Source organism: Ranitomeya imitator, chromosome 6, assembly GCF_032444005.1.
Source record: "Ranitomeya imitator isolate aRanImi1 chromosome 6, aRanImi1.pri, whole genome shotgun sequence".
Classification (NCBI taxonomy): domain Eukaryota; kingdom Metazoa; phylum Chordata; class Amphibia; order Anura; family Dendrobatidae; genus Ranitomeya; species Ranitomeya imitator.
The window spans coordinates 94,629,127-94,647,240 of NC_091287.1; the positions used below are offsets into that span (position 1 = coordinate 94,629,127).

Below are 18,114 nucleotides of genomic sequence, written 5' to 3' on the forward strand. Positions count from 1 at the left end.
ACACACAAAATCTTATATAATCTGCAAGCCAGATATCACACGTGAAGAAACGCTTTATATTTACTTAAGGAAGTGCAAGCCCCACATGAAAAGGGAGGGAACTAAGGGTGCCGTCATGGGCCTCCAAAAAAAACACTGCTACCGGTAAGTAGCTTAATGCATTATTCAGAGTCCTATGACAGCACCACAAGAGATTTACAGAGATGTAAGCTACCTTAGGAAGGGACTATAGCCTGCAGCACCCTTAACCCGAAGGTGAGATCTGAGGAGCAACCCAAGTCCAACCGATAGTGTTTTAAAAAAAAAGGTGGAAGGGGATGACCAGGTGGCCACCTTACATATTTGTTCAATTGATACTCCAGATCTTTCTGTCCAGGATGATGCCATGGCCTGGGTGGAATGCGCCCTCAGATTCTGTGGAGCCGGACCCCCACCTGCTGTATAAGCCAGAGAGATAGCCTCCCTAATCCATCTAGCTAGTGTGCACCTTGATACTCTAAACCCTTTCCTCGTACCTTGAAAGTATCAGTGACATATTGCAGAATACATCTTCTGACATCTAATGTATGGAGTTCCTCTTTAGAGTTAGAAGGAGTAGGGAGAAATGGTAGAACCATTTCCTGAGACCTGTGGAAATGGGGTGCTACTTTTGGCAAGTAAGCTGGGTCCGGCCTGAGGACCACCCTATCCTGCAAGAATTCAGTATAAGGGGGAAGCCTGGAAACTGCCTGGATGTCTCCTACTCTATGTGCAGATGTTATCGCTACCAGGAAAGCTGTTTTAAGGGATAGCATCTTTATTGAGGCTGATTGTAGGAGTTCGAAGGGTTCTTTTGTCAAAGATGAAAGGACTAGATTAAGATCCCACGGAACAGTCATATTCTTATGTATGGGTCTAGATCTGCCAACAGCCTTAATAAACCTCGAAACCCAATAATTGTTGGCAATATTACAAGAGAACAGGGCTCCCAGGGCTGAGACCTGTTCTTTTAGTGTACTCGTGGAAAGATTTCCAATCCCTTCTGCAGAAATTCTAAGATCTGCATGCCATCTTTTACGAGAAGTCTGATATGGACAGGAACTTCCAAGTTCTAGAGTCGATCATAGTTGTGATCTGTTTCCTACTCTTAAGAAGGGCATCTACTAAATTCAGGGAGAAGCCTCCGTCTTAACAACGACCGCTCAAACTCAATGCTGTTAAGTGGAGTCCCTTAACTTGTGGATGGCTGATCAGACCTTGGTAGAGCAAGTTTGGGATGTCTAGAAGTACCCAGGGATAGTCTACCAACATTGTCCTGAGCCATACGAACCAGGTCCTCCTGGCCAGAATGGGGCAATCAGTATAACTTTTGCCCCATCCTCCCCGATTTTCCTCACCACTAGAGGCAGCAGGTTCAATGGTGGGAAAGCGTAGGCCAAATGAAAATCCAATGTTATCAGGAAGGCGTCTACAGCCAGAGGATTCTCCCTGGGATTCAAGGAACATTTTCTTACTTTTCTGTTGCGTTTGGTGGCAAAGAGGTCCACCTCTGGTTGACCCATTTGCGGACAATCAGATTGAAGATGTCCCAGTTTAAAGACCATTCTCCTTGCCTAGGGTATTGCGGCTGAGAAAGTCTGCCTTTACATTTTCTTTTCCTCTGATGTGGAGCGCAGTTAGAGATTGAAAATGTGTCTCTGCTGTCTGGAAGGATCCGGACATGGTGACCCTGTAGATATATGAGGAGTTTTTTAACCGATAACTCAGCCATCAACTCCCTCTGGTTGGATGAAGCCATTGTGAGGGAGTCCCACTGTCCCTGAACCACAATGTCACCCATGTCGGCCCCCCCACCCCAAGGGGTTAGCATCTGTGGTTATCACGCAAGTTATATCTGTTACCTAAAGAACACCTGCAGCTAATTTATCCCTGTCTAGCCACCATTCTAAGGGTTAATGGGTTCAATGTTATCTTCCCATGTAAGGACCCTACCAAGGCCCTATCAATCAAAACCTTTTTGAAGGGGTCTAATATGAAGCTAAGCCCACTTGACAGCCGGAATACATGATGTCAGGAACCCCAAGAGGGACATGGCCTGTCTAAGGGTCATGGTGGGTTTATTAATTGCTTTTAACACCTGATGCTGAATCTGAACTGACTTATCAGGGGGAAGACCGCACTGCTGGGTAGCTTAATCCAACAGCAGACCCAAACCTCTGAACTGGGGCTGTTCCAGCCTTAATGATCTAGCTTCCTCCCAGCCACCTCCAATTGTGATAGTGGGGAATTGAGCGGATCATTGCCTATGAGAAAATAATCTAAGGCTACGTTCACATTAGCGTTGCGCCGCTGTTGCGTCGGCGACGCAGCGGCGACGCGCCCCTATGTTTAACATAGGGGACGCGTGCGTTTTTTGGGTGGCGTTTTTCGCCACGTGCGTCATTTCCGACGCTAGCGTCGGACGCAAGAAAATGCAACAAGTTGCATTTTCTGTGCGTCCGATTTTCGTCAAAAACGACGCACGCGTCGCAAAACGCGCGCGTTTTTGCGCGCGTTTTAACATGCGTTGCGCGTTGCGTCACCGACGCAGGGCGGCGCAACGCTAATGTGAACGTAGCCTAACTATGGGACAATGAGAATATTGGATTCCAGTAAATGTGTCATAACCTCAGCAACTATTTTTGTAAGTACTCTGGGGGCAGCTGACAACCCAAAGGGAAGCGCCGTATATTGAAAGTGGCGAACTACTCCCCCCATAAAAAGCACCACCCTTAAGAATTGTTGGGAATCCGCATGGATGGGTACATGATTATGAGTCTTTTATCCACTACTACCATGAAATAGTCTAAACAGCATTTTTATTGAACTAATAGTTTTCTGGTCAAACATACCTTTAAAATGGAATCTATTAAAGGACTTAAGGTTTATGATGGTCCTAAAGGTTTTATCGGGTTTCTGGATAACAGGAGAGTAAAATCATCTCCCTCTTTCAGACTCTGGAATTTCTATCAGAACATTTTTTTTTTTTTTTAGACAGCCGTGACTTCCGATTCAAACGCCAATTGTTCAAGGGGAGAAAAGCACAAGTGAGTAAGTTTAAAGTTCTCCTGGGTTACGATTAAACTCAAGTTTGAGTCCCTGAGATAACACATCACACCCAGTCACTATTTGTAATTTCTGACCATGCTGCAGAAAAGGCCAACAACCTCCCCCCTACGGCATTGCTAGTCATTGGTCTGGCTTCTTCCTTTCCCTCAAGGAATGATGGAACATAAATCCTGTACCTCTATGCCTTTCTCCCCCTCGGTCTCTAAAGGGTGAAAATGTACGTTTTCTTCCCTGACCAAATATTTTCTTGTTGAAGGGACGACGGTAGGATATGGATAAATTAGGGAACTTCTTATCGTCCCCAGCATTCTCTAGCAATTCATCCAATGCCGGACCAAATAAATACTCCTTTTCATGGAATGGCACAGAGTTTTGATCTTGCCTGAATGTCCCGACCAGCATTTCAACCACAGGGCTCTCCTAGCAGCATTAGAGAGACCCACCGCCCTAGCCGCCATCTTAATTGAGTTGAGAGAAGCATCTGATAAGGCAGCGGCCTCCTGGATCACTGGCAGAGCACTATAGTGTCTCTAGAAGCCCCTTCCTTTAATTGGGATTCTAATTGGTCCAGCCAGACCATCTTTGATCTGGCCATACATATTGATGCTACTGCTGGCCTTAAGAAGCCAGCTGCCATTTCACTTGACAGAAAGGCAGACTCCTTCCTTAAGAGACCCCATATCCTCAAAGGGCAGCAAGGCTCGTTTTGAAACTTTTGCCACTGCCACATCTAGCTTAGGGGCCTTGTCCCAAGTGCTGACTGCTGGGTCGTCAAAGGGGTATCTACGCTTTAAAGCTGGTGGCAGGGAACCTTTCCTCTCAGGTTTCTTCCATTCCCTATAAATAAGTTCCTGAATCTTTTCATTCAATGGAAAAAAAACTACGTTTCTTCTGTTCCAGTCCACTGAACATGATCTCTTCCCCCTGACTGACTTGACTAACTTGTCAATCCTATCAAGGGGTCAACAAAAGCGGCCAGAATCTTCTCCCGATGAGGAGGCCGAATTGTAGGAGCCTTCATCCCCTGAAGAATCAGAGACCAGGGGGCCCTTGGATTTTGAGGTTCCTGCTTGAGACAGGGACTTCGAGACTGCTTAACTTCTGCCCTGATCATCTCCTTCAGGCTTGCCACCATATTAGTAGATTCTTCTGCTACCTGAGGGAGTATAGTAAGGCAATATAGTCTTTCTAGACCTAGTGCCACTCCACCCCTTCCCCTCCAAGACCTCACAGTCTGCTGGATACAAGGGGCACAGTTTTTTTGAGCATGAATCTGTTAAGGGGACTCCACAGAGGGCACATTCCTTGTGTTTAGCCTTACCGATGCACTTCTTCCCCCCAAAACAACAAATATAAGGGGGACTGCGTCACTGAGTGAACTTTCTCAGATCACTTACCAGTGGCTGCAGAAAACAAAGATACCGGAATACGAGGGGGGTCCATTCTGGATGATGCATCCAATCCTTGTTTGAAGGAGCTTTTACAACCGGAACAGTCACTTCTCCTAATACGGTCCTTAGCTTTAAGCTTCTGACGAATCTCCTCCGGCAGCTGGGCCTGCTGCTCATAGTCACTCCATCCTCACCTTGAGGCCAGAAGCAAGGGTCCGGGTCTGGAGCCTGCTTAAATCCCCTTCTGTTCAGCAGAATTGCACAGCACTGCCCCCTGATTCACTGTCTGCACCCAGGTGCAGGTGACAGGCTGGAAAGCCCGCGCTTTGCTCAGCGTGCAATTACCGGTGGGCGCCGCCATGTGTGGCGGCCCCTGACCCGGAAACACGCCGGCTCTGCCCCTAGATGTCACCGCAGCCCCCAGCGCTTCCTGTCGGCGCCGAGAGCTGCACGGGACGCCTGGCCAGCCAGCGGTTCCCCGGACGGCTTCCCCACAGGAACAGTCAGCCTCCAGCACCACCATACACCCCAGGGAAAACAATGAGGGGGAACATACTCACCTCACGCCAGGTTGGAGATGGAAAAGACTGCTGGCCACCGCTCCCTGCTGTGAGCATCACCGCCGTGCAGCCCTGCCAGGACCACCGTGACGCCTTCAGGAACTCTGCACCGGCTGAGGTAGGAGACCCCCTCGCTACCTGAGTCGGCCGGCCTGGAATCCATTCTTCTGTAGGATCCAGTCCCTATAGGAACAGGAAGCCAACTGATACGTGGGAGAGGTGCTGCCCTTTTGTATCTGTAGGTTTTTTGTTCCTGAAGGGCAGATCCCCTCTCTCGTGGTGCTGTCATGGGAGTCAGAATAAAATCTATTTCTACGTTTACCTTGAAATTGCTGACAAGACTGAAACGTAAAAAGTTCACTTGATTCAAGATTAATTTGTACATCGCCAATACATACGTCAAAAGAATCAATCCACTTCTGCTGCTGGATATACTGTATCACTAGGTCACACTGCTGTTGGACATAGGCCTTCTGGTTTTCGTCCACGAGGCCAGTTTGGAACATGAAGTCCGCGTAGCCAGCAAACATCTGGTAAACACACAATAGTCATTAGAATAATGGATTGCCCTCGCCGTGTGGTTTGTGTGTAATCCTAATCAGCTAAAGCAATAAGAAACATTAAATCCTTTTCGACCTAAACTTTGTAATGCATCGTTAACAAGTGTTTCAGATCAGAAGTCTTAAGGGGACGAGCATACTTTATGAAAACAGTGTGCAAGGGAAGAAAAGAATTCCACCCCTTTTAGTAGATCACAAGAAAGAAAATGGAATTAAAATGTCCTACCACTTCAGGATCACAGAGCCCATCTCCAATGGCTATCCCCTTGAAGTTGATTTTAACCTTAGCAGTTGGATTGAGAGTGTGGATATAATAACCGATAGCAGGAACATACTTCCCAGCGTAGGACTGGAAAAAAGACAAATAAGCCATGAGAATATAGGCCAATGACTGCGTACAACACTGAGGATGATGCCCACATGTTCACAATACCAACATTTGTGCAGACAGCATTATGGTATGTGCAGTGTGTTTGAAGTGGATTTTTCCTATGTTTTGGTGCATTTAATGCCAATTTTAGTGGTGTTTTGCAGTACCAGCTAGGTCAGATTTCAGAAATCTGTTCTTGCCCTCAGCATCATGTGCAAAACCTTAGGTTTTGCAGAATAGTCAGTTTATTCACCCACTGATTAGCACAATGGCAGCCTATAGACACTGAGCGATCTATTGCAATTGTTCAGTGCACATGGTTAAGTGTAGATTGTTAAACACTGCCAAATCAGGTAATGTAAACCCAACTAAAGACATTACAGTAGGATGTTGCCGTTCTCGGCGCACGACTCCTACTGGCTCTCCTTTGTGCTTTGATCTCGTTTCTCACTGTTCCACAATATCCTTCTCTTAATGTCCTTTCTTAGGATACCGCTGCAAGGTAGTGCAGGCGCGGTTCTGTCCCTTTCTATTCTTTTTGCTAGGCCCCTGTCAGGAACCCACCCCTTACAGGTCCTCCCTGGAGCTCTCCCAGGCTGCGTTCTCCCCAACTTCCTATCCAACCCCTAGTTTTACTAGTGTGAGGAGTGGCCTAATACATAGTGCCTTTTGCTCCCCCTGGTGGCCGGAATGTGAAGTGTAATGTGTGACCGATACCTGGTCAGGTGAACTACTTTAGTGCAATCAGACACAACATCACTCCTTTTAGTGGCAGAGCGACATTACTGCAACGACCAGGACTCTGGGGCGCTGCACTTCCCTCCCCCCCGGTTAAATCTAGTACTCCCAGACTGGGAAAAGAATAGATATTAGAAAAAGACATGCAAAATTTTGGGAATGCTTTGAACAATGTAAACATTACAATACTTCCCTTTATGGGAGGCGAGGTCACTTAAACGTTACAAACAGAAACATGTTTAAATTTTTTAAATAACATTCTATTCTACTGACTATAAATAGTAGAATAACCGGCTGGGTAATAGAAACTAAGTGCAAATCTTTGAACAATAATTTAACTTCTCCTTTAAGGGCGTATACGCTGAACCCACTAAAGGCTTACTATAAAACATTACAGTACAAATCTAACATTTTCTTTATTTCTTCTAACTTCACACAGATGTAGGACTGCCTGGTTATTCGTCCGGGCCTACTGCCTCTCTTGGTCCACAGCAACCATCTCTCTATGGTTCTCAGACTCACTAACCCCTACAGGTTCACTTTCTAGCTCTTCTAGCTACATGGCATCTACTATGCAAACATCACTATCATACTACTTAAGGCATCATTATCAAAAGGCAACAAACATTCCCTTTAGGAGGGGAAATCAGTCTTCTCTGAGGTAGTGCAAACAATCAACAAGTCACTAAGGAACTGCAAGACTCAAGAAACTTCCACGTAGTCATCTGCAATAGTTTCTTTGCAAAGTCTTCCTTCCTTGCAAAACCAGTAGAGAGCACCTTTAAGAAGGTGCAAACTATTTACAACAGTTTGTGAATCATTCACCGTCCATGATTCAGCAGTCTTTAGTAGAAAAATAGCAAAACTCGAAATAGAGATCCCGGGTCAACAAAGGGATCCCTTTAAGAGAACCCTAAACGGGTTTAGGCAGCAAAAGAGCAGGAACCAAACAGTTAACTATTTACATTTGTTGGGGTTTCGAGGTTTATTCTCGCGACGGTAGGTTGCAAGGCATCAGTTGGTAGCGAACACTTCCTGGCCTGGGAAGATCCGTGTTCGATTTCTCATCCGATGCGGTATCAATGTCACTAATCGGTTTTTCAGGTATAATCTGGGTTCGAATGTCAATTTTGGTAGTAGGTTCAGTATCGGCAATAATGCCCACTGTGGTTGTAGTATTAGGATTTGTCAGTTCAGAGTTAGTCTTAGTCATGGCAGCAGGTGGCGCTGCTACGGGGCCTTCCAGTAGGTCTTCTGTCACTGGGGCAGGGTCGGCATCCTTACCTGCCACCACGGTGTCCCGGGGTCAGCCGACTCCCATCTCTGCTGGGATCTGTAACGCCGACTGCGGGGCCTTGCGCTGTGGCGTTGTCATCTCCGTTTGCAATATCCTGCTTCCTGGCAGGGCCTTGCTTTCTGGCTTCGGAGCGCTGGAACTTTCTTGCTCCAGACCAGACGAGGCTGCCGACACATCTGGTGAGGCCCCCGGTGACTGTCTCCTTCCACCCGGCCTCAGTGCTCAGCTGCGTCTGCCGGAGTTGATCGCTGAGCTCATCCACTCCAGCCTGCAGGAAGTCGGGGCTCACAGGTGATGCTTGGCCGCGGTATCTCTCTGGGTAGCTGATGGGGGGGGGGGGGGGGGGGGAGTACTCTGCTCCGACCCCACGCTCCGATCCCGGTCGGCTGGGCATGGCATCTCCCACGTGGCTCACTTCTCCCTCGTCCTTTTCCCGCTCTCTCCTCCGTGGGCGGTTTCGTTTTCTTTGTCTCTGCCCGCCATTGAGAATCAGGAGGCGGATCTCGGCTGCTGACGGACACGTCCTCAAGGTAGAGAAATATTTAGACTGGGTGGCCATAAATTTTCACGCTTCTCAGTTTGTTCACGCCCATAACTCCACACCCTTCTCGGCACTAATGGCGGCAGTTATGGCAGGAATCATGGTGGCAAATAGCAATACACAGTCTTTGCAATAAGTCACAGTTCCAAGGCACACATGACCTGATTCTTCAGGCTTAAGTACATCCTGTTCGTGACGCCAAGTTGGAGCGCCCCCAGACACAGGGCCGTGGGTTACTCTGTACCGGTCCTCTCTGTCTCAGTTCTGGGGTTGTCACGGTGGCTGGACCTGGTCTGTGACCCTGCTAAGGGGCATCCAATAAAAGGGGTGATGAAAGTCGGCCAAGGTTTCGTGACGCCACCTGTGGTATTCGATCAGAATGACAGATGCTGCTCGGGGCCAACTGGGGTGGTGTTATGGCAGCTAGATGGTATTCCTTCCCACAGGTGAAGTATATCCCCAGGTGTGACGCGCAGTTATTAACGAGGACACAGGATTGCAGTCTCTTTACCTTTTACTGAAGACTTCGGGATCCGCAATCCAGAGCACTGCTAACCGGGCTGGCTGAGTCCGGCTGGTCCGAAGGCACATCCAGAGTTCCCTTTGCAGGTGGAAATCAGTGTCTACCACTAGCGCCTGTGTGTTGTAGTTCTTCCCTGCTGAGAATTCGGGATAGTCCTCACAACTTCTGTTCTCGTGTTCTCTCTCTCCGTCCCCCAAGTCTATCTTGATAGGACGCACCCATTTGATGGGAAAGCTCAGAGCTATTCTGGGACCCTAGAGACGCCCCCTCTCCACGCTTGCCCCCTATGTCTGCTTAGGTGATGTATGGTAGACAGCCAACCTATAATCAACTGTCCTGTGGTATTTGAAGTAACGCATTGAGTCAGTTACTTCCTCGGTGTCCCAGTCACCGGCTACGCGCCTCAGTAGGATGTTACCGTTCTCGGGGCACGACTCCTACTGGCTCCTTTGTGCTTTGATCTCGTTTCTCACTGTTCCACGATATCCTTCTCTTCGTGTCCTTTCTTAGGATACTGCCGCAAGGTAGTGCAGGCACGGTTCTGTCGCTTTCTATTCTTTCTGCTAGGCCTTTGTCAGTAACCCACCCCTGACAGGTCCTCCCTGGAGCTCTCCCAGGCTGCGTTCTCCCCAACTTCCTATCCGACCCCTAGTTTTACCAGTGTGAGGAGTAGCCTAATACATATTGCCTTTTGCTCCCCTAGTGGCCAGAGTGTGAAGTGCAATGTGTGCTTGTGATACCTGGTCAGGTGAACTCCTTTAGTGCAATCAGACATATCACTCCCCTTAGTGGCAGAGCTTTTCTACTGGATTCTAAGCAACTTCTAAAGGAATGTAGTTCCCTAAATTGGGAAAAAGATTATTTCTTTATTACACTAGATGTGAATGCTCTATATTCCAACATAGAACACAATAGGGGAATCGAAGCAGTAGCATACTATCTATCTGGGATTACACCAAAAAAGGTTTTTTAAAACAGTCTGTCCAGACACCTTCTGGTCAAACATCACAAAAAATTTGACATAAGGCAACCCCTGTGGAGCAAATACCACAGAATGACATCAACAGAATCCAGAAATTAAATAGAAAGGAGTCCTATTGGATTTTCCGATTGAAAACCTTATATCCCGATGGCCTCAATGAAACAGTGGAAAATGTATAGAGATTTGCAATGGAGAGGGGAGGAGGAGGGAGAGGGAGAAGAGGTAAATGAAAGATGAAGGGGAAAAGGGAGAGAAAGAAAATGGAGGAAAGATAAAAAAAAGGGATAGATCGATAGATAGAAGTATGTGTGTGTATAAGTATGTATATTTTCTCCCTTCTGAATTCTGCTAAAATGTTATGTAATTGAAAGGTTTTATAAATATTTGTGGAAAGGATTACAGGATTTACTGTGTAGTTTTGCAGTTTATAATGTGCTTCGCATATTTATTAAACTTATATTTTTATTTAAATTTTTTATTTTTTCCTAACTTTTAAGTTTTGCTAAGACGATATGTAATTTAATTGTTTTTTTTTAAATACTTTTCAAAAAGGATTTACTGTGTAACTTTACACTTTATAATGTCTTGTATATTTACATATATATAATTTTTTTTATTTTACCATTATAACATTTGATACACCAGGATTGGTTTAAGATCACACTGACTCACTTGGGGTGGAGTGTTAATTTTAATTAATTCAGGCACACCCTGCTATGTGTTAGGAGTCACCAGTCTATGAAGAGAACTTTCTTTTAAAACATTTTTAAAAGCACATATAATACCTGATGAAGGCCGTTGTGGGCTGAAACACGTTTTGTTCTGAAAGTGTCCTAATAAATTTGGTACTGAGCAAATTATCTCAACCTTCAAACTATACTTGTCTTCTGGAAGCGCAAAGGAAATTTTTGTTTCCCCTCTAACCATTGTATTCACATGCAATCCTTGGATCACGGCTGGCATAGTTCCTGCAATAGTGCTGCATACCGGAATATTATAAGGCGTGGATCCATCATACGGATCAATTGAATGTACATACAAGACATCCAAAGGGTGAGTGCAACAATATATATCTCTTGCTGTGAATATACACCTACATTTTGACTCTGCGCCCCTTGTCTCCCCTTTTATATCTCCTTCCAATATCCTTAGTGGCAGAGCGTCATTACTGCAACGACCAGTACTCTGCATATCCTTAAAGATGAGAAAAAGAGGTTCGATTATACTCACCCAGGGGCAGTCACTGTTCTGATCTGGTCCGATGGGAGGCCCTGGACCGCAACTCCCATCTTCTTACGATGACGTCCTCTTGTCTTTACACCTTCACAGGAGCCGTGGCGTGCTTTGTCTGCCCTGTTGAGGGCAGAGCAAAGTACTGCAGTGTGCAGGCGCTAGGCCTCTGACCTTCCCTGGCGCCTGTGCACAGCAGTACTTTGCTCTGCCCTCAACAGGGAAGACAAAGTACGCCTGCGTCGGAGCGTGAAGACAAGAAGAGGATGTCATTGTAAGAAGATGGGAGGCCCAGGGCACCCATCGGACCAAACTGCCCCTGGGTGAGTAAATATAACCTCTCATCTTTCAGGATACATCAGGGGCTTATCTACAGCATTACAGAATGCTGTAGATAAGCCCGTGATGCCGGTGGGCTTAGCGCACCTTTGATTTTGGGGGTGACAGGTTCCCTTTAAGAGAAGATCTTGATACAATATAGGGACACCTATTCACAGGATGAGGGGCCCCACTGATCACTGGAATAGGAGGTCCTGAATTTCAATTACTACATACTGAACGACCTCAGTGAGGAGGAGTGATGTCCTAGTTAATTCTGTGCCATGCATCTCCATTCATTTCTATGAGACCCTTAACAGTACATCACTTGGCAGTGTCTCAGGCTCATTAGGTGGGAATACCTTTTTAAATGAACATTTTTCGAGTGACTAACCCAGAGCCAAGCCCAGGGGAGGATCTGAGTAAGGAATACACATTTAGGAAGGGAGGGATCCCCCACTGAGAAAGTTTTAACATTAAGGGTATGTTCACACGTTCCTGATTTCCATCCTTTTTTTTCAGGACTTTTTTAAAAAAAACTGCAGCTCTTGGCAGAAAACGCAGGTTTTTTTTGGTCCTTTTTTTGATCCTTTTTTTGATCTTTTTTTGATCCTTTTTTTGATGCAGTTTTCTATGCAGAGTCTGTTTTCTAGGAAGTTTTTTAGGGTTAAAATGGCTGAAAATACCCTAACCCTACCCCTAACCCTAGTGGAAAAAAAAAATTAATTTTTTTATTGTCCCTACCTATGGGGGTGACAAAGGGGGGGTGTCATTTACTATTTTTTTTTATTTTGATCACTGAGATATAATCTCTCAGTGATCAAAATGCACTTTGGAACGAATCTGCCGGCAGATTCGGCGGGCGCACTGCGCATGCGCCCGCCATTTTGCAAGATGGCAGCGCCCAGGGAGAAGACGGCCGGACGGACACCGGGGGGAGATTAGGGCATGGGGGGGGGCATCGGAGCACTGGGGGGGCATCGGAGCACGGGGCGGTGGGATTGGAGCACGGGGGGGCAGCCACACTCCGCCCACTTCCCCGCACTTCCTGCTGCAGCGGTTCTGCACCACAAACCGCAATAAAACCCGCAGATATTTTTTTCATCTGCGGGTTTTACTGCGGGTTTGACCTCACAATGGAGGTCAATGGGTGCAGAACCGCTGCAGCTCCGAAAAAAAGAAGTGACATGGTACTTCTTTTTTCCTGCAGCTATTCAGCGCGGCTTTTTTTTTTTTTATTTTCCGCATTGTGGGCACAGCAGTTCCTGTTTTCCATAGGGTACAACGTAATGTACCCTGCATGGAAAACAGCTGCGGACCCGCAGAGGGAAAATCGCGGCAATTCCGCATGAAAAAAAAGGATCGTGTGAACATGGCCTAAAGCTCCAGAAGGGGCAAACACTTCTAAGGCAGCTTATGGAAAGGTGATTCACCCATTTTAATGCCCTTATGAAATGTGAAAATATGCATTTTGTCAGAAGACGACAATGATCACCTCAAATAAGCTTTAAGATTTGCCATGTTAAGTGCCTCTCACTCGAAATCTAAATGTTTGATCAGGTATTTTTTGCCCACCCCAACCTACGGATTCTACCGTGTGTGACAGACAAGTGGGTGTGTTCAAGGGGAAAACAAATGTTCAAATTCTTTAGAGAGGAAGAGTATGTGAACTCTAGTGCCACCTATTGGAAGCAGCAATCCTACAACTGCCACTTCCAGTAGGTGGCACTAGAGTTCAAGTCCTGTTCCTCTCTGGGAAATTAAATACGCAATGTTCACTTTTCAGAGGAGCATGCAAGGTGTTCAAGCCTCATACTGGCAGGCCACTCTCCACAAGGAGAAACCTTATCCCATAGATCCACAGGGAGAAGAGAAAGTCAGTGCCAGACACATTTGGCAGAGGCTAGTCTCTCCTGAAGAATGTACTTTTAAGATTTATTTGTGCAGATGGGTGAAACTGGGTCAAGACACCTTCACTGATTAACTGAAACTGGGGGGGGGGGGAAGGGAGGGGTAGACGTTGCTATTTTTTTAATTTATTGTTTTATCTAAAACCAGGTCAGTATGAAGGTTCTGTCCTGGTTATAAGGAACAATTATTAGATGTCCTTGTCTGTAGGACTTAGTATTTTTCAGGCAATTGGGCTATTAAATCTGCACATATTTAAAGGGGAAGTTGCTACAGCAGAAAAACTACTAGGATATTGGGTAACATTGCTGCAGCAGTTCTTGGTTCAAAGGCCTGAAGCAAGAGACAGATTTCCTCAGCAATAATGGTCTACATGCTTACTGTACAGGGTAGGCAGCTTCTCATTTCTGTTAGAGCACCACCTATTGGCAAGACAAGCTTACAGACTGGATGCGTTACTCACTATATGGCTCATTCTCAAAATACTCACTTGTCCTGTGGCATAAAATTCATTTTTCTGATATTCTGGGAAGATCTGGAAAAATTGAGTGAGTGCACTAAAAGTGAAAAAAAAAATTACAAGTTTGTGGACATGACGACCATCCCTTAGTTCAACTAGAATAAATTTTCCACAAATAGTCCAAGATAGCAGACGGTGAAATCCGCAAACTGAGCCTATGCTTAAAACTAAGGGTAGCGCTCCTGCAAGAATCAGTGCCGAGCTGTACTCAGGCAGGAGTTTATTCCTGAAATACATTTTGTCTAGTGACTGTTCTCAGCCATGTTTGTTAAGGGAGCATTAACAATGACCAAACCATGCACAGGAGACTTATGCACTTTTGTCGTTGCCAGACTGCTTAGTGCACCATCCTACCCTCTTGCTTTTTAATCCAGCGCCACCAACCTTTGGCTATTAAAACCAGAGCTGGTAATCCAGAACTGCAGATATGGATGGCAAACAAGTAGCTGGGAAGTTGTACTGAACAAGTTGGCAACACTAGGGTTGGACAAGAAGTGAACAGTGGCTCTTGGACTAAACTTGCCTTAGAGATGTATTCCCATCTTCAAGATCCTATCCCAATATGTAGTAATAGCAAATACCTCCAATTAGAAATGTAGTATAGTTCTTCTGATTTGCTGTCTTTCCTCATGTGCAGGCGTTGCAAGACCACAGGTATCCATGGTTAAGACCACTAGCAACTAGCCAAGTCACTTCATGAGTAGACGCAACTATAGATATTTAAGGTCCTGCACATGAGGAAAGAAAGCAAATCAGGAGAACTATACTAAATTTCTAATTGGAGGTATTTGCCAATATACCCACTACATATTGGGATATGATCTTCGTGATTAATTCTTATTTAAGGAGAACATTGACAGTCATCTCTGCAGCAAGGTGAGCAACCACCACAAGGAGTATTTTTATTTTATTTTTTTTATTAAAGGCTATTGCCTCTATTTAGGAACTAATCTTTAGATCTTCGAAAACAAAACAGAAAATCACACATCAGATCTGCTGGAAACCTTTAAAATAGCATTTTATCCAATCCCGGAGGTGGAACTTTGTTACCTGTACAAATCTCTGCCGACATCATCCTGATTTACCGCATAACCCCGGTCATCTTTTGTGAAGCTAAAACCAGTTCCAACCTAAAAGTAAGATAAGTTACAAACTATTCGTTAGTATCAGTACGCTTTACTGAGTAAAAAGATACAATGCAGACTGAATAATCTAGGTTTGCCTTCTTAGTTTAGGCTACTTTCACACTAGCGTTTTTCTGCAATATGTTGCAATGCGTAGTTTATGGGAAAAAACACATCCTGCAAAGTTGTTTGCAGGATGCGTTTTTGCCCCATAGATTAACATAAGCGACGCATTGACAGTGCGCAACCGTTGCGCCGTGTTGTGGCAGACCGCCGGGAGCAAAAAGTTACATGTAACGTTTGCTGCCGACGGACTGCTTTTTCCGACCGTGCATGCGCGGCCGGAACTCCGCACCCACCTCCCAATGGGGCAGCAGATGTGCCGGAAAAATGCATGCGCTGCCTCCGTTGTGCAGCGCATTCACTGCTAGCGTCGGAACCTTGGCCCGACGCACTGTGATGGGCCAAGTCCGACGCTAATGTGAGAATAGCCTTAGGCCCACCGGCTTTATAGGAAAGTAGTCCGTTCCATGCACAGAGCTACAGTGGCTGTCCGTTGGGTAAGAAGTAAAAGACCCTGCTAAACCATCACTGTGCACCCCCCACACCCATTCTTCATCAGTGGGCTACCTAGTGGGCAGACCGCTCCCACAGTAAGGCGATTGCAGATCCTTGTGAAACCCCACCACTTTATATGCTGGGAAACCCCTATTGGAATGGATGGGACTGTAAGACCACCAGCAATACCGGCATCTGCAGGTCAGTACTGCAGCTGTGAAAATGAATCTGGGTTTAAGGCCGTGTGCACACGTTGCTGTTTTTTTCCCTGATAAAAACGCTATAACAGCAAAAAAAAGGCATACAATAAGCATCCCATCATTTAGAATGAATTCTGCATGTTTTGTGCACATTATGTTTTTTCCACGAAAAAAACGCATTGCGGTAAAAAACGCAGCATGTTCTTTAATTTTGCGTTTTTTGCGGATTTCCCACTACAAATAGCATTGGGAAATGTCTGGATAAAATGCACCAAAAACGCATGCAGATTTCTTGCAGAAAATTTCAGTTTTTTCTTAGGAATTTTCTGCGAGAAATCCTGAACGTGTGCACAGCCTTAACCTTTTATACAGAATTTCCAATACATCAAGCCCTATCCTGTGCCATTTATGATTTAGACAAACATCACAGAAGTGTTGACTATCGTCCTAATGCCCATAAGGTGATGGAGAGTGCCAACAGTGTCCATAGTTCGCCCATAAAGAGACTCCTATATAGCAACCACTGCCGTCATCTTTATAAACCATGTTGCTGAGTATATTTAGGTCACTTTTGTATCTATAGTTCTATAAAAATCGGAGCGCTCCCTTAAGAGCCAAAGTTCATTAATTGATTTATGCCCTTAAATAGAATAAATTACTTACAGGGTTATCAATATACAACACGGAATATTTGTTTGTCCAGGCAAACTCCCGATGAACCACTATAAGGACAAAAGAGAAGGAACATGTGGTCATTACTGAACGTGATCATGAATATCCCCAAAGCAGATGTTTCACTACAAATCCCCCTCAGTAGATGAAGCAGTGACCTCCCATAACCACTTGGAGGAAAAAGATTCTTTAGCTATTTATTTGCAAGAGGAGGCCTGACCCCCCACCCACCCTATAGTCTGCATTGGAGATTCTACCTCCCCCCCCCCCCTTCCGTTTCAGAAGAGTTCATTACTGGATTCTATGTGTAGCCATTCCAGTGTAACCAGCATTAAAACTAACTAAGCCTTCCAAAATTGAAATGAGTCTGTCAGCAGGATTCCATGCATTAAACTATGTGTGCTTGTAGTTCTTTCAAAGACAAGTCCAACAATACCTTTACATGGCCGGTCTGTTCCTCCATTACTGAGAAATAAGCCTCTTTGCATATCAATACAAATACTGAATGCCGATGGTAGATGTGAAGCCTCTGTCACTCCAGCTCTATTCCCGCAGTGTGCCGCCTCCTCCTTGACTGACCGCCTCTATGCAGAGTGACTTCAGGCAGAGTAGCCGTCAAGCAGGCGGTAGAGAGTCACTAGCGCTATTCTCCGGTCAGAGGATTCAGATCAATCAGTCCTCTTGCCTCATTTGCATATTAGCGCAAACACTGGGTTTCTTTTTAAACTGGTCATGTAATGTATTGCTGGACTTTGAAAGAACTACAGATTCATAGATTTGGGTGTGAAATCCCAATCACTAATTCTCTAAGGTTTAATAGAGAAGATAAACCCAAAACGACTAGTCTGCAATAGACTACTGGCCTTAGGCTACGGGTCTGCAATCACTGACTGCAGACTTGTGAATCCACACATGTTCACTGTGTTCTGAGGATTCTCTGGTGCCAGGAGCGGGTGGTCATGTGCCCACATGTGCAATCTGCATCCTTCCAGACACATCTAGTGGGCACACGATCACATGTATGCAAGTTACATCTTGGGCACATGCTGGCTGCTGAAGTCTGCAGACATGTAGCCCAAGGCCAGACAAACCCCAAGGCTCTTATTCACTTTTGCGCAAACTCAGTATTTTACAGTAACTAACTAATGCATTTTTTTAAAAACTGCATTCCATTCACATGGTGCTTTTTTTCTCTACAGAGCATGTGGAGGGGAATCCAACTTGTATTTAGCTGGGCTTGCACTGCTAATTGTAGAAAATCCTGAGAATCTGTGAGCATGACTAAGAGCTTCCAACTAGTGATGAGCGCGTACACTTGTTGCTCGAGATTTCCTGAGCACGTTCGGGGGTCCTCCGAGTATTTGTAAGTGCTCAGAGATTTAGTTTGTTGACGCAGCTGAATGATTTACAGCTGCTAGCCAGCCTGAGTACATGAGGGGGTTGCCTGGTTGCTAGGGAATCCCCACATGTACTCAGGCTGGCTAACAGATGTAAATCATTCAGCTGGGACAAGAAAAACTAAAACTGAGCACCAA

At 45.6% G+C, this 18,114-nt stretch overlaps 1 protein-coding gene across 1 annotated transcript in view; it reads right to left on the minus strand.

The window, feature by feature from the left end:
• Positions 1–18,114, minus strand: part of LOC138642036 (probable serine carboxypeptidase CPVL) — an 81,270-nt gene that overhangs the window by 46,549 nt on the left and 16,607 nt on the right. Inside the window, exons 5-9 of the mRNA XM_069729929.1 lie at positions 16,571–16,629; positions 15,076–15,155; positions 13,996–14,062; positions 5,825–5,947; positions 5,437–5,568 (exon numbers count right to left, since the gene is read on the minus strand). Coding sequence (XP_069586030.1) covers positions 5,437–5,568; positions 5,825–5,947; positions 13,996–14,062; positions 15,076–15,155; positions 16,571–16,629 — 461 coding nt within the window. The remainder of the gene's footprint in view (positions 1–5,436; positions 5,569–5,824; positions 5,948–13,995; positions 14,063–15,075; positions 15,156–16,570; positions 16,630–18,114) is intronic.